Source organism: Echinops telfairi, unplaced genomic scaffold (genome assembly GCF_000313985.2).
Source record: "Echinops telfairi isolate 266 unplaced genomic scaffold, ASM31398v2 ScPeMD7_5592;HRSCAF=6446, whole genome shotgun sequence".
Lineage (NCBI taxonomy): Eukaryota > Metazoa > Chordata > Mammalia > Afrosoricida > Tenrecidae > Echinops > Echinops telfairi.
Window position 1 is genome coordinate 21,269,184 of NW_022109491.1, and position 15,511 is coordinate 21,284,694.

General features: G+C 42.9%; 1 protein-coding gene across 1 annotated transcript in view; it reads right to left on the reverse strand.

Annotated features, from left to right (window-relative positions):
* CNBD2 (cyclic nucleotide binding domain containing 2) overlaps positions 1-15,511 on the reverse strand; it is a 60,930-nt gene that overhangs the window by 14,356 nt on the left and 31,063 nt on the right. Inside the window, exons 8-10 of the mRNA XM_004698249.1 lie at positions 12,740-12,854; positions 7,534-7,708; positions 3,226-3,346 (exon numbers count right to left, since the gene is read on the reverse strand). Of these exons, the coding sequence (XP_004698306.1) occupies positions 3,226-3,346; positions 7,534-7,708; positions 12,740-12,854 (411 nt within the window). The remainder of the gene's footprint in view (positions 1-3,225; positions 3,347-7,533; positions 7,709-12,739; positions 12,855-15,511) is intronic.

A 15,511-nucleotide genomic window follows, 5' to 3' on the forward strand; every position in this document is an offset into this window, starting at 1 on the left:
TCTTCTTCCCTTCCCCCCTCCTCTAGTTCTTAAATGCTTCCTCCACCCCACTATCATGATCCCAATTCTACCTTACATATCCGGCTGGACCGGAGGATGTACACTGGCACAGATAGGAACTGGAAATACAGTGAACCCAGGACAGATGAACCCCCCCAGGACCAGTGGAGAGAGTGGCAGTATCGGGAGGGTGGAGGGAGGGTGAGGGAGAAAGAGGGAACAGATGACAAGGTCTACATATGGCCTCCTCCCTGGGGAACAGACAGCAGAGAAGTGGGTGAGGGAGATGTTGGATGGGGTAAAATGTGATAAAATAATAATGATTTATAAATTATCAAGGATTCAGGGGGAGGGGGGAGAGGGGGCAGGAGGGAAAATGAGGAGCGGACACCAAGAATTCAATGGAAAGCAGGTGTTGTGAGAATGATGAAGTCAACATATATGCTAATGTGCTGGACACAAATGATGTATGTACGGATTGTGATGAGTTGTATGAGCCCCTGATAAAATGATTATTAAAAAAAAAAGACTGGACTTAGAGCAGTGGTTCTCAAACTTCCTAAAGCCACGACCCTTTCATACAGTTGCTCATGTGGTGGTGACCTACCCAACCATAACATTATTTTCGTTGCTACTTCATCACTGTCATTTTGCTACTGTTATGAATCAGGCGACCCCTGTGAGAACCGCTGGCTTAGAGGCTGTTGTCATTGGTGGGGAAATCACAGAGGCAAAGGGCCATTCTTAGGATGTCATATCAAGGGTACATACTACCAACATGACTTATTTACTTATTACCTGTTTTATTGTGAATTAGGTGGAAGTGTATGGAGCCAATTCCAATGATATTCCTCTATTGGAATTCCCTTGATGAGATGAGTCATGCCTGCTGGTGTTGACCTTGACACAGCTGGCTGAGGGAGTTTTGTCAGGTTCACCCACCGGAACGTGACCCTTCTATACTGCCCCCTTCGGAAAGAAGCCACGATGGAGGAGCGAGTCGTGCTTCCTCTCCTTGAGGACAGAGTAGCTCTGGAAACCATTTCGAACTCTTGCATGGGAGATTGTCTCTTCTCTCTAATTTATTAATGTATTCAATAATTTAGTCATGTCAGTATGGACTCATGGTTCTTTTATACTTTGGGCAGAGCCCAATTCTTCTAGGGACAAAGAGGAGGCTTTTGACTCCTGTGAAGAGTGGCGGTCTCTGGAACCCCTAGAGGGCTTTGCATCAGCATTGACAGCATGCCCTCGGTGGCAGCGAGTGGAGAGAGTGATATCTAACACTAGCTGATTTTGTTGCTCACATGTGTTCTCGTTGCTTCCTGGGCCTTTCGGCACACACCCATCAATGTTTGTTTGTTTGTTGAGCACATGTTACTTTCTGATCCACAAACTATTCCAAGTTCATCTTGAGTATTTTCTGTCCCCTTCCTGGAATCACCCTTTTCTTCGGGGAACCTGGTTTGGTTTCTTGGACACTGGTATTAGCAACCAAGATCTGGGCCCTAGATGTACTCCTTGTTACTAGAAAGTCATTTGTTTAAGGCCCCCGTAGCTGATGGAACAAAAATCACACATGTTCATTCCACACACATATCCACAAACATTTCTATATGTAACAATCTGTATCTATATTCAGCTAAACATGGGTTCAAGCTGATGCCTCTCACACGAATCTGTTATCATATGAATCATTGTAGTTTCCTACCCCAATTTATCTGTGAATTTATACTCCGAAAGTGAGCTATCTGGTTCCCACCATCTGTCATCCATTTGTTTAACTGATCTCTTCTGGAATGTATGGGTAACAGTATCAGAATTGCTAACTTGTATGCACGGTGGGCACAGTTTTATCAACCAGCTCACAATGCTCGTACTGCATCTCTTCCGCCCTTACTCTCACAGACCCAACTCATTCTCAAAGTGACTCAGGCCAGCATCCCTCTCTTTCTCCACTTTCTGTGAGAGCTTTTGTACATTTGTGTTGCAGAGAGATTCTCTTGTTACAGTCTCCATTCATTCCTAAAATTCTCCAAATCAACCTCCTGAGAGATTGATTTATTTTTCAAAGTCACATTCATTAAGGTTAGCTTTTTGTGCTATATGGTACTACGGGTTTTGACCAGGCATAATGTCTTGTATCTACCATGACAGTGGACAGAAAAGAGTTACATTCCCCCAAGTCCTCGGAATGTTACCGCTTCATCCCAACCCCTGACTGAACACCCAGACCTTAGAAGCCACTGGTCGTCTCTCTAGTTTGGCTTCTCCCAGAGTGGAATGCGGAGGTAGCCTTTCCAGGTGAGCTTCTTCCACTCAGCTATATTCATTTACGTTTCCTCCCTGCCTTTTGGGGCTCATTCCTTTTTATGCTGAAGAATATGCTATGATTTGGCAGTAACACAGTTTGTCCCCACGCCACCTTCCATGTGAACTTTGAAATCAGTTTATCAGCAGTCACAGAGTAGCTTGTTAGGATTTTGATTGGCAGTCACTGAATCTAGGAACAAGGTGGGAAGAATTGCCATCATGACAATATTGGGTTTTTAACGCATGAACATGGGAAACTTCATTTAATAAGATTTTCTGTGATTTCTTAGCACTTTGTGAGTATCTTCAAATGGGTCCTATACATATTTTATAAGACTTATGCTGTACTTACGTATTTACACTTTTGTGCGATCATAGATGATATTGTATTTTTAATTTAGAAATCCAATTGTTTGTTTGCTGCTGGTTTAGAGAAAAACAATCGACTTTTGAAATATGAACTTTGTCTCCTGCGAGCTTGCGGTATCATTTAGTAGTTCCAGGAGCTTTTTTGGTCAATTTTGAGGGGTTTTCTATATAGACATTTGTGTTACTTGCAAACAAAGGCACTTTTATTTCTTTTTTCTCAATCTGTATGGCTTTTATTTTCTGAATGTACTACCTAGGCTTTGCAGTACAACGTTGAGTGGTAATGATGGCCTCAATTATTTTAAAGCAAATCCTTGAGATCATGTCATTGTGTCTGCCAATATGTTCATATGTAGCTTCTAATGTAAGCACGCTTCTATAAACACATAACCACAATATCATTTTAGCACATCTGAAAAAAATTAAGAATGTTCTTTAGATCAAAGAGAGAGAAGGAGTGTTTCTAAACCCTTACTCTCATCCCTGAGCACCCCAGCCTTTTCACACTACATGAGGACCAAGGCTCTCTGGATGCACACTTACCACAATTTCTCCTTGCTCCACATTGTGGATCTTCATGTAGGTCCCCACACAAGCCTCTTCGACAAGCCGACCAGTTATGGGATCAATCACCGGATTTCTAACCGGATAATCACTCTTACATCTGCAATGTGACAGCTTGTTAGAGAGCACTCATCTGTAACACAGGCAGCCCCCACTCTTGCATCCTTCGACCTTGCTCTAATTGCTTATTAGTTCCAGGTAATGCCTTCCACCGTCTTGCCCTCCTTAGAGAATTTGCACCTCCCCACAAAATGAGGAAGTTCAAAATCAAGCCCTGGAAGAGCCTGACTGTGGTAGGAACTGGAGAGGTTAAATAGGGAGGAAACCCCAGAAGGTGGGACTATGGCCCTTTAATATGAAAGGGTTACCACACCAAGGGAATGGCCAACTGGTCCCACAAGTGAGAAGTCCGGGCTAGCAGAATTAAGCTCAGCAAGAGAAGAGAATCTCAAATACAAACGGAACAGACTTTTTTCTTTTCTTTTCTTTTTTTTCCCCGGCCAAAGATTGAGGTCTGTGCCTTCAGGTACCCAGCAGATGCTTGTCAGGAAGACAGAGAGAAGGAGGAAGTCGTTCAATCATTTTTACAAACAGGCTTCCTTCCTGTCCTTTTGTTCACGTCGGAGGTGTTCTGTGGTGCCTTCTCTGCTCTCTGTCCCGGGAGGGAAATGAAGCTATTTGGAGCAGGGCTGGGTCCGGGACTATTTATCGGTTGAGCATGCAGCTGGACTCACTCATAGATGACGTTCACCTTAATTCTCACCCCATTGGGATGTGGGCCTTTATTTTCCACTTCTGGGTCTAACCGGTCTCTCCTTTACTGAGTCACACAGAAACACTTGGCCCCAGGTCTGTTCTCACTCCAGCTCAGAATAACTGGAATTGCATTGTCAAGCCCTGGATTCCTTAGAAATAATACCCCAGCAGAGGAAACAGACAATTCGGAAGCCCTGAGATGCTCATTATGAGGCGGGTGTCAATGGGCAGAAAGCACTAGTATCAATAGTATCAATGGACAGAGAGAGAGCACTACTATCAATGGTATCAATGGACAGAGAGAGCGCACTACTATCAATGGTATCAATGGACAGAGAGAGAGCACTAGTATCAATGGTATCAATGGACAGAGAGCACTAGTATCAATGGTATCAATGGGCAGAGTGCACTAGTATCAATGGTATCAATGGACAGAGAGAGAGCACTACTATCAATGGTATCAATGGACAGAGAGAGAAAGCACTAGTATCAATGGTATCAATGGACAGAGAGAGAGCACTACTATCAATGATATCAATGGGCAGAGAGCACTAGCACCACATGGGGACGGAGACAATGATGCTATTATTAGGATCATTAGGATATTTTCACTTCAAATTTCATGAGACGGGGTCGTGCTGCTTTGGCCTCAACACTGAGCTGTCCCCAGACTGGTCCCAATGGGTGTCCTTTCCGGCTCCCCGGCCTCTCCAGGAAGGACAAAAGAGCAGCCTTTTACGTGCACCTGCTCCGAGCCAGTCATGGCAGTCATACCAAACAACATGACCGAGCACTGATGTGCTGCTGGGCGTGACTCCTGGCTCTGCCACTTTCTACCTGTGTGACCTTGAGCAAATACTTAATCTCTCAGCATATCTTGGTTTTCTCTCTTGAGAAATGGAGTGTCAATAATAGGACCTGGCTCGGGGAATGCTCTAAGATAGGTGCAGGGCTGATTGTACAATTCCCCTGGACACAGTTGAACGATTGAATTAGTCAGTTGTATGATATATAAACTGTGTGCCCCAAAAAGGTTGAAAAAGTAATAAATAAATAATAGTACCTAGCTCTCACTCCAAATCAGCAGATACTCCTACAAGAGTGATAAGTAATAATCATAATAATAATAAAAAGAATGAGAAGCAAAACGTCCTGGAAAGCCAACTCAAGATGGGGGAGGAGCCTATCTGTCTCAGAGAAGGCGATTACATTACTGTTGGTGGGCAAATCAGAAGGAGCAACTTCCCACTGGGAAAAAGTGCTTAACAAGACTTACAGAGATCCTAAGGGGAGAAGATGCCTGGTACTACGTCCCTTATTGGATACTTTCGCCCTAGTTTCTATCCAGCCCTGGGTGACCTAGGCCATATGTGATACACGACTGCGACTTTAGACTCTGGCCTTTCAAGCCACTCAACATCACTTCATAGGCCACACCAGAAGGATTTGACGTGGAGCTGGGCTTCACCTCCAAATCACCTGTAGCATATTTATGGAACTGACATACACTCTTGGACTTAAGGCTCAAATTCCCTTGTGTAAGTAGAGCAGATGACTGTACTCCCAAAGTTAAAGGATGGGCAGCCATTGGGTTTGGGTTCAAATGGTGTCAAATGCATACTGGCTTGGGACTACCAGGTCTTTATTATTTTAATGCCCTCCTTGTTTTCTTATGCTTTCTGATGCTTACATTCATCTAGTAGATGTGCTTCTTCTGCCTTTTTGAATGAGTGCTCTTGGAAGTTCTGCCCCATCACCTAGTTCTATTGTGTGTGTAAACAGTCACTTATGAGTTTAGTCTATTTAAGTCAACAATTCATGTATTGCAGTCTGAAGCTGACCTATACTTGTATAATTCCCTTTTCTCAACCATGTTTTCAATTCAATGCCATGGCTAAATTAATGATGCTATCGATAGAATTATGTTATGCTTCAGAAGGTTGATTCATAATGGTCTCTATCATAAAATGTTGATGATGTCTCTAAAATGAACCAGAGACATAGATAAGCCATAGATATAGGAATGGATTTGGGGCTCACATTTAATTCTAGTCCAAATCTAAGAACAGCTCTTCGCTGTGATAGGCCCCTGCTTAATGCTCACCCTCATGAAGAGATCACTGAAGATATGGGTGCTCTAGCAAAATGTGGTGAAGAAACCAGCTGGTGCCCAGCTATCAGAAATAATAGTGTCTGATATGACATATATATATTAATAATAAAAAAGAAAGAATAAATAGTGTCTGGGGTCTTAAAAGGTTTGACTTCAAACAAGCAGCTAAGTGAGGCATCAACTATGTCCAAATAAAAATACACTAGCTTATGTGATTCAAGGATTGCAAATAATAAAACCCAAATTCGAAGGAAGGAATGTTATCAAAGCTTAAATTATGAACACCTAGTTTGCAGAAGGCTATGGATGACAGTGGAAGCCCAAAATCCATTTGCAGGCTCCTCCTATGAATTAAGTCTCCAGTAAATCCCCTCTGACCACACTCAAGGTTTGTGAATGTCTTTGCTACCAGACAGAGAGCATTGTATAGTCGATTAGGGCAGAGGCAGTTACGTTAAAATGCAATACCTCATCATTTTAAAGTTACGTTTTTAATATGTTCTGCCTTCTCATTGAGAGAGGTTTTTCATGCTTTGTCTAGTGGCTGTTTTTGTTTGTTCTGTATGATTTCGTATGATTGTTTTATTTTGCCTGGCTTTCTTGAAACCCAGGACAGGGAGATCTATAGAGACAGTAAGCCGCTAGGGAAACAGCAGAGGATGATGGAGCAAACGGGGAGCTAACAATGAATATGAGAAGAAAATGTTCTGAAATTGATTGTGGTGCTGATTGCACAACTCTTTCTAATATGACTAATTCAATTGTATGATCTGTGAAGCATATGCCAATAAAACAATTTTTAAAAAATAATATTGATCTCACAGGATTCTTGTGAGGATTAAGCTACATAGGAGGCACAGAGGAGGTATTCCACGAGTGGTAGCAGTGCTTATCACTGTCCTGTTTAATGGCCAGCTTGAAACAGCCATGAGACTCGAGAGGCTCCTTACTTGCAGATTAGGAAACTAAGACCTAAGAAGTCAAACCCAAGGACAGAGAACTAAAATAAGGTGCCAGGTCAGGATTTGAATGTGAGCTGGAGTGATCCTAGCGCCTAGGCTCTTATCTACTGGGCTCTCTTCGATGGGTAGACTTTTCTGAAGAAGCTCAGAGTCAAAAGGGGTGATAAATACAGACGGTGTTTCAGAGCTGGAAGATCCATCTAGTCCTATCTTCCCCAAATGGGATGCTCAGGCCCTAAGAAAGGAAGCATCTGATGATTTAAAGTGGTTCTGTGAGTTTGTGGCTGGTCCCAAGTGGTAAACCTACGGTATCTCCAGGCTGCCTTATGCCCACACCCTATCCTTTGAGTTTGACCTGGGTCATCCCTCTCTGCCCCCTGGAATTCTGTCCTTTAAGTCACAGTCCCCTTCCCAGGCAGAATCAGCACCGCTTTATCTGCCAAGAGCTGAGCTTACATGATTTTTGAACCAAAGGTCTTTGGAAGATCAGTCATCGAAGTTTCATTCAGCCTGATACTGGTTCTCTGTTTCTGCTGGGCTTTCTGGAGATGCAGAAGCTTCAAAGCACTGAAGTCCTGCACAGGATAGGATTTGATCTGAAATTCCTTAAATCTCTCCATAGGAGAGGGCTCTGTTGGGAGAAGCACAGGAAAACGCCTTCATGAGTTTTTGCATATGTGAGGGTGGTGGTGGAGACAGATCACAGTTGTCTGGCCTGGCTAGGCTGGGGAGGGTACAAAGAGAAATAAACAAGAAAGCCTTTCGGCCTCAGTGCATTGTCCTGCGGCGGCAAGCCCTATGCTAGAGTTTTCACATTCATGGCATCCAGACAAACGTGGGTAGGCCATTTAAGCGAGTAGACGAGCAACAGAGAGTTTCAAGTCAAGTAGGAAAGGGGTGAAGCTTGAATTTGAACTCATGTCTATTTGATTTGATGTGCCTGTCTTTCCCCCAATAGTTTATGTCAATCTGGACTTTCAAACCAGGATGGGGGAACAACAATAAGAGATAGTAAGGGGAGCCAGTCATAGAACATTGAAAATGTCGCCAAATCTCTTAGCACCTTCCTAGAACTGCTGTAAGAACTACAGTGGCAGGTCCTTTCTGAGAGTTATTAAAAAGATCTCCAAAGGAACACTTCTAGAAATGAGAAAGTGCAAACTACTGGAAAACACGATTCCAGAAATGAAAGTGTCTTAAGAAGCCAGAAATAGCAGTATAAATTGTATATGTACAACAAGCAAATACATATTCAACGCAAAGGCTTATTCCTGGTTACCAGGAACAGGGTGGGGAGGGCAGAGAGAGGAGAGCTATTGATGAAGGGTACTGAGTTTCTATTGGGGGGTGGAGAACTTTTGGAAATGGTCAGTGTTAGTGGTAGTGCAACACAGTGAATGTCATTAATGTCCATAGATTTACACTAAAAGGAGTTAACATGGCACACTTTTTGTTATATATATTTTACCATTTTTAAAAACAAGAGTATATAGAATATGATTCCACTGATATGAAACCCTTGGAAAAACTGAATCTAACATAATATTAGAAAGAAGCTCAGTGTTGCCTGGGGACACAGGGAAGAAGGGGATGGAGTGGGAGAGGTATAGGAGAACCTTCTAGGTTGATGAAAATATTATCTAACTTAATTGCACTGGTGGTTACATAGAGCATACATTTGCCAAAACTCGTCACACTATGCAGTTAAAATGTGTATACTAAATTTTGTGAAATCATACTTCAATATTGATTTTAAAAATAGCTCTCCATTCAATTCAATGATTAGCTTTTGAGTACCCACTCGACGATGCCAGGCATGGTACTAGAAACTGGGACTACAAAGCCCTTAGAGAGGTAGCCAACAAATATAATGAAATGCTCACGATCATTAGCCACCAGAAAGCTTCAAGTCCGAAACACGAGATCTCATCTCCCCCTGCATGGCTAGCAAAGTTAAAAACAGAACGCAACAAATGCTGAAGAGCGTGGGGAGAGACGAGGACTCTCATCCACGACTTGGATTGTAAAATGGTGCAACCGCGGTGGGAGATGGTACGGTGCATCCTTCAAAGTTAAAAAGAAAACATTTCTTCCCTGGCTGTTTAAATATTGATAGTGGTCTTTTCTTTCTTACTTGTGATTTGTACTTTGATCTTCACACTATCATGATGTCATTTTATTTTGCTTTTGCTTTCTATTGTTTCTGTTAGTGAAGCATAGGAGGAGTAGATGCATAGAGATAAGAACTGATCAATGGTTGATTGGGGACATGGGGGGATAGGGAAGGGGAAGGGATTGGGGGAGCAGATAATGAATGCAGGAGGAGGGAGGGAGCATTAGAACTGATTGTGATTACGTATATACAACTCATTTTAAAAGCAGTTTAACCATGGAAGTGTGTGATATGTTAATACAGTATCAAGAAAACCAGGAGGGAAAGAAGAAAAAGAAAGAAACCAGACAATGGTTCCCATAGGCGAAGGTGAGAGAGTTGGTGGTAGAACACATTGGAAAAGGATACCAATAATGGTTGTACGCCTCAAAGAGTATCATCAACGGCACTGAGTGATACAAGTAGAAGCTAAGGAATTGGAGAATGTTCTGGTATGTATATTTGTGCCACAATTAGGGGAAAAAATTAATTGCAGGAATAACAATGACCACAAAGAAGAAGAAAATTTTTGAAGGCCTTTAAGACTCAGCCTTGAAACGGCTGAGAAGATATCACGACCCAGGTGTCGGTATCTGCTGTTGGCGTCTGCGGTTTGACATTGAGACTAAGATAAAGAACAAAGATGTATGCAAGTTCTGGGAAAACAGAATGTTTAATTTTAATCAAAGACTCCTTGACTTGGCAGAATATAGAGTTTCTGATATATTGTGATAATAGACTAATTATAACCCTGGGTCATTTCTGCATGTATAAAAGGAAGATGTAGAATAAACTCGGGGCTTCAGTATTCACTGTTGCCCTCCCAATACTTTCTGTTTCTCTTTTTTTCCTTAATCCTCACTCCCCCTTTCAGGACCGTTCGACTTGTCGGCAGGCTCCGATAGAAAATGTTCTAGAGTTTAATTGAATGTGGTGACAATTGTAGAACTCTCCTTGATATGATTGAATCATTGGATTGTATGACCTTTGGATGAAGTGGTAGTAAAACCAGTAAAAAAAAGTTGAAAATAGAAATACTATGTGATACAGCAATCCCTCTATTTAGCAGATAGTCTAGAGCAGTGGTTCTCAACTTTCCTAATGGTGCCACCATTTAATACCTCATGTTGGGGTGACCCCCCCAACCATAAACTTATATTTCCATTGGTACCTCATCACTGTAATTTTGTTACTGTTATGAATCGGGCGACCCCTGTGAAAGGGTCACTCGATTCCCCCAAAGGGGTCGTGACCCACAGGTTGAGAACAACTAGTCTAGAGAAATAAGAGCCATGACATAGATATACTCAGCCCCATTTGGGGGCAGTACTGTTTACAAGGGCAAAAACATGGGAACAACCTAAATATGCCATCCATGAGAGAATGGATAAACAGGCACAAGATGAAATAGCACGCAAGGTTGAAGAGTTAACGATGAATCTACGAAACTCCTCCTAACCAGGATGAGCCTGGAGGACATCATGCCGGGTGGAATTTTCAATCACAAAACAACAAATACTGTATGAGACAAAGGGCTTCACACTAAAAGAAACAACCTTTGATGGGTAATACCAGCTTGGCAGAGGATATTTTACATGGGTCTTATCTTTCCTACAAGCATATCCACGTATGTAACGGAACATATTGGTGGCAAGGTCATGACAAATTCTTGGACTTAACCAGGCCCTTAGAGGGAATGAGTCGCTGGGTCTGCAGGATCAGGAAGTCACCAGAGTCGATCGGCATAGCATCATCCATGCGGACGGACGGTGCTCCATTGTCCTACTTTGGTGTGCGGCAGCTGGGATGTTAAAAAAACTCATGAGAAGCCATACAAGGCAGCAGTTTTCAACCTGTGGGTCGTGACCCCTTTGGGGGGTCGAACGACCCTTTCACAGGGGCTGCCCGATTCATAACAGTAGCAAAATTACAGTAATGAAGTAGCACCGAAAATAATTTTATGGTTGGTGGAGGGGCGGAGGTCACCACAACATGAGGAACCATATGAAAGGATCGAGGCATTAGGAAGGTTGAAAACCACTGATCTAAGGTGTAGCTGTTGGTCTCTCTCATCAGAGTGATGAAAATTGAAAGACAGTGGAAACAATTAGCCTAATGGACTAAAGGACCAGCTGACTACCACCTGAGACCAGAGAACTAGATGGTAGCCTACTCCCACTACCAAATGCCCTGAGAGAGATCACAATAGAAGGTCCTGAATAGAGTGGGGGGAAAATATGGAACAAAACTCAAAATCATTAAAAAAAAAAACCTCAAAATCATAAATAATATTTTTCATAAATATATATTTTTAAAGCCAGTCTTCCTGGTAGAATAGAAACTAGTGGCACCCTGAGACTAAAGCCTTTCAGGTTTGAAGATGAACATCCTCATGCCTCAATTTTCAGCCAAACAAGAGATACGCTTATAGAGAACATGAATACTCGTTAGGTATGCGCCCCTGAGAACCTTGGGAGATCGCAAGGGCAGCACTGGTCCCAGGCCAAAATTCAGAGGGTTAGGAAAGGAGGAGGAACGAATGCAGGGAGCCCTGGGAGGAAGTGAGGTAAGAGACCTTTCGTGGTGGGAAGTGCGGTCAATGAGAGAAAACAAAATGCATGTGGATTGTTGGACGTAAAACTGATCCGCTCTGGGGTGAATCTTCACCCAGATCACAAGACTAGCCCTTTCAAACTCAATTATATTATTTCATGGCCTTATATGTCACAGTTTTCTCTGAATGGTGAGCATAATTAACATGCTCAAATGCTAAAAAACAAAATCAAACAGGGGCTAGTGGCCCAAACCCACAGAGAAAGGCCTGGGGATCTACTTCTCAAAAAGCCCAACAGAGCACAAGTTTACTCGGACACCCACGGGGTGGCCATGGGTCAGAGCTGACAACAGAACAGGGTGCTGGGAAGAAAGAAGGAGGGGACGACTTCAAAAAGTTTGTGAAATTTTCCCACTTTTTTTTAATTCAAAGATTGTTTTATTTGGGGCTCTTACAACTCTTATAACAACCCATGCATTCATTGTATCAAGCATATTTGTACACCATTCTCTTCTAGCCATTTACTTTCTACTGAGCCCCGGGTATCAGCTCCCCCACTTTCTTTTCCTTACATTCTCCACAGAGTTTTTTGAAACTCCCTGGTGTAATGAGAGACGGAGGATGGCGCTATATTATGGAAGGTGAGGGAGATTTCTATTGTTGATCTGAAATAGAGAGCGCATCAGTGCAAAGTCCCAAGACACGGGGTGAAGGTCCCTATTCACTCCTGAAGAACCGAGGGGAAAGGTTCGGAAGGACAAAGCTGGAGGGGTGGGCAGGAGACTCGTCTCGGGGCCTTGGGTTCTAGGTTTCTACAGTTGGTAGAGGAGATCAAACCCTATTTTCTGCCAAGACCTTCGAGCCCTAGATTTCTGTGATTACCTTGGAACTGGAAACGAGGTGAGACTGAATAACCCAGCCATGTGCCGGCGGCCAGGCATGGGCCTGCAGCTTACCGAAGGCTGGGGTCTTCAGAGGTTTGTTGTACTGGAATTCCAGATGCTGCCAGATCCACTTATAGTAGGAAAAGGATTTTCCAAGGTCTATCAGTCGCAGGATTTCACAGCTGCCCTGCCGTGTCAAGGGCATAAACAAGAGGGTCAATCCCAGCAGTTCCAGGGCTCCTGGCTTTGAAGCTAAAGTTCTCTTTGTTAACTGTTATACTATTTGGTTTTACTGGCTAAGTGAAAGAGCTTTTTAAGTTCTTTGGACATGGTATCAGGAGAGACCAGCCCCTGAAGGACATCATGCTTGATCAAGTAGAAGGGCACTGAAAAGGAAGGAAGACCTGGACCAGATGAATGGGCACTGTGGCTGCAGCAGCGGGCTCAGACCTAACAATGGTGAGGATGGTGCGGGACCAGGGGGTGTTTTGTTAGGCTGATGGCCCCTAACAACAACAATAATGTGGTTTATAGTGGAAGCCCTAACTCCAACTTTGAGTTTCCACATACGGTCAGCCTCCATCTTTCTGACCAGTGACCTGCAACAGGAAAAACTTTGCCTGGCTCGGTAGAGTGTTTGAAAGTAACGATGACTCCCTTAGCCAGCCAGGGTATGCTCTTGATGGAAAGTGGGTGCTGGGATTTCATAGTCACGAGTCATACCCTAACTAGCTTGGCCAGAGGACCCTGAACCAATCCTGTGAGTTTTTAGCAGCAATAGTGGCTTTTCCCACTTCCGCAGTCCCACCTACAGCCGTGGACTGATCCTTTGTTATGGATTTGTGAGTTTCCTGGGTTCTCCCTCTTCTACCAAATGGCTGAATTTCTGTTAATCTTTGGATGATGGCCTCCCTTGGCTGGATGATTTGTCTTTGTCCTGTTTAAGATTTAATAACTGTGTATCTGGAAATGATATGTAAATTTGTGGCCACTTTTCTCCCCTAGAGCAATCATGTATGTAAAAGTGTTCATAAATGAGTCCATTTATATAAAACAGGCTCTTGTAAACTTTTAAATTCAATACTCCATCAAGGACTTTTTTTTTCTTTTTAAAAAAATTAATCATTTTATTGGGGGGTTCTTACAAATCTTTTAACAATCCATCACTCAATTGTATCAAGCACACTTGTATCTATGGTGCCATTAACATTTCCAAAACATTTTCTTTCTACTTGAGCTCGAAGGACATCTTTTCATGCCAAACAATATAGCTCTATTTAACTTTCTAAATAATTCATTCTATTATATACCATATTAAAAATAAACATTAATACACACACACACAAAAGGAATATCATGTCTTTTGAAACACTCAGTGGGGGACATGTTGGTGAAAGGGCAATATTTTTGTCATGTGGAATGCTCTTTCCTCACTTGACCTTGGCCACTTTGTCCCAACAGTCCACAGCCCCACCCACCCCTTGCTCTGGTGATCCAGTCCCAGGCCTCGGGGGAGATGAGGTGGGGGTTGGGAAGAGTGCCAACAATACAGCAATAGTTTATAATAAAGACCTGTGGACTCTCAAAGATACTTTTTTATTTACAAAAGTTTTTATATAGCCTCAAATTGTTTTATTTTTTTTTTTAAAGGACAAAAAATGGCGATGCTTACAGCAAAAAATAAATAAATGGACATTCACTTGATCAAAAGAAGCCACACATAAATAGCACATACTGTATGATTCATGTTATATGAAGTTCGGGACCAGGCAAAGTCATCCGTAGGGACAGAAATCAGAACAGTGATCACCTTTGCATGTGTGTGTGTGTGTGTGTGTGTAGGGGGCAGGCAGTAGATGTAGTCTGGGAAGGAGTTCAAGGGAGTCTTCTGGGTGCTAGAAATGTTTTTATCTTGAATTGAGTGATAAATGCGAGTATACACGTATATGGAGATGTCAAAACCCTTCAACATATAAAATTTAGGTTTGCATTCACTACTGCATAGGTTATATCTCAATAAAACATTTTGAAAGACGTATTAGAGTTTAAATTCTAAGCTCTAGGTTTGCAGAAGGGTATGGTGTGTAAAAGGAGCCCTAAATCCATTTCTGGGTCTTCACAAGGATTTACCCTCCAGTTGAATTATTTTTGACCACTGACCAGCAATGTAAAAAGTTATAAAAAAAAAAAAGTTTACCCCAGGTCAGCCAATTGTGCATGTTGTGATTCCCTCGGCCTGTTCACGATGGCGCACTCTAGAACGTGCTTGGCATGCCCTTGAGGGAACTGGGGCTCTCGGGGCTCCAGCTCCATGGTCATGAGTTGTACCCTGACCAGGGCTGTCAGAGGACCTGGAGCCAACCTTGTAAGTTGTTCTTATCTGCAACAGTGTGTGGATTCCAGCCATGGTCCCTTCCCCGTTTTTGTAGTCCTGCCTGCAACTAGGATAAACGGATCTGCCACAACTCAATCGTGAGACAGTTTGCTTTGTGTTCCGTTTCCTACTTCAGCAGCTGTGTGGCTGTGAATCCCTGGGCACCATGCTGCCCTCACGCTGAGTGTCTTCTTCATCTGGATGATTTGGTTTTGACTTTTTCCTGTCCAAGGCTTCATAAATGGGTCTCTAGGGCTTATATTTAAACTTGAAGTCTCTAGTTTCCCCTAAAAAGAAGCCTTAGTGGTTTATGTGTTGGGTTGCTAACTGCTAACTGCAAGATCAGCAGTTTGAACTCACCAGCCACTACATGCAAGAAAGATGAGGCTTTCTGCTCCTGTAAGGACTGACCACTTCAGAAGCCTTGAACAAACCCAGGGACAAGGGAACAACAAGTGATCCAAATTGGT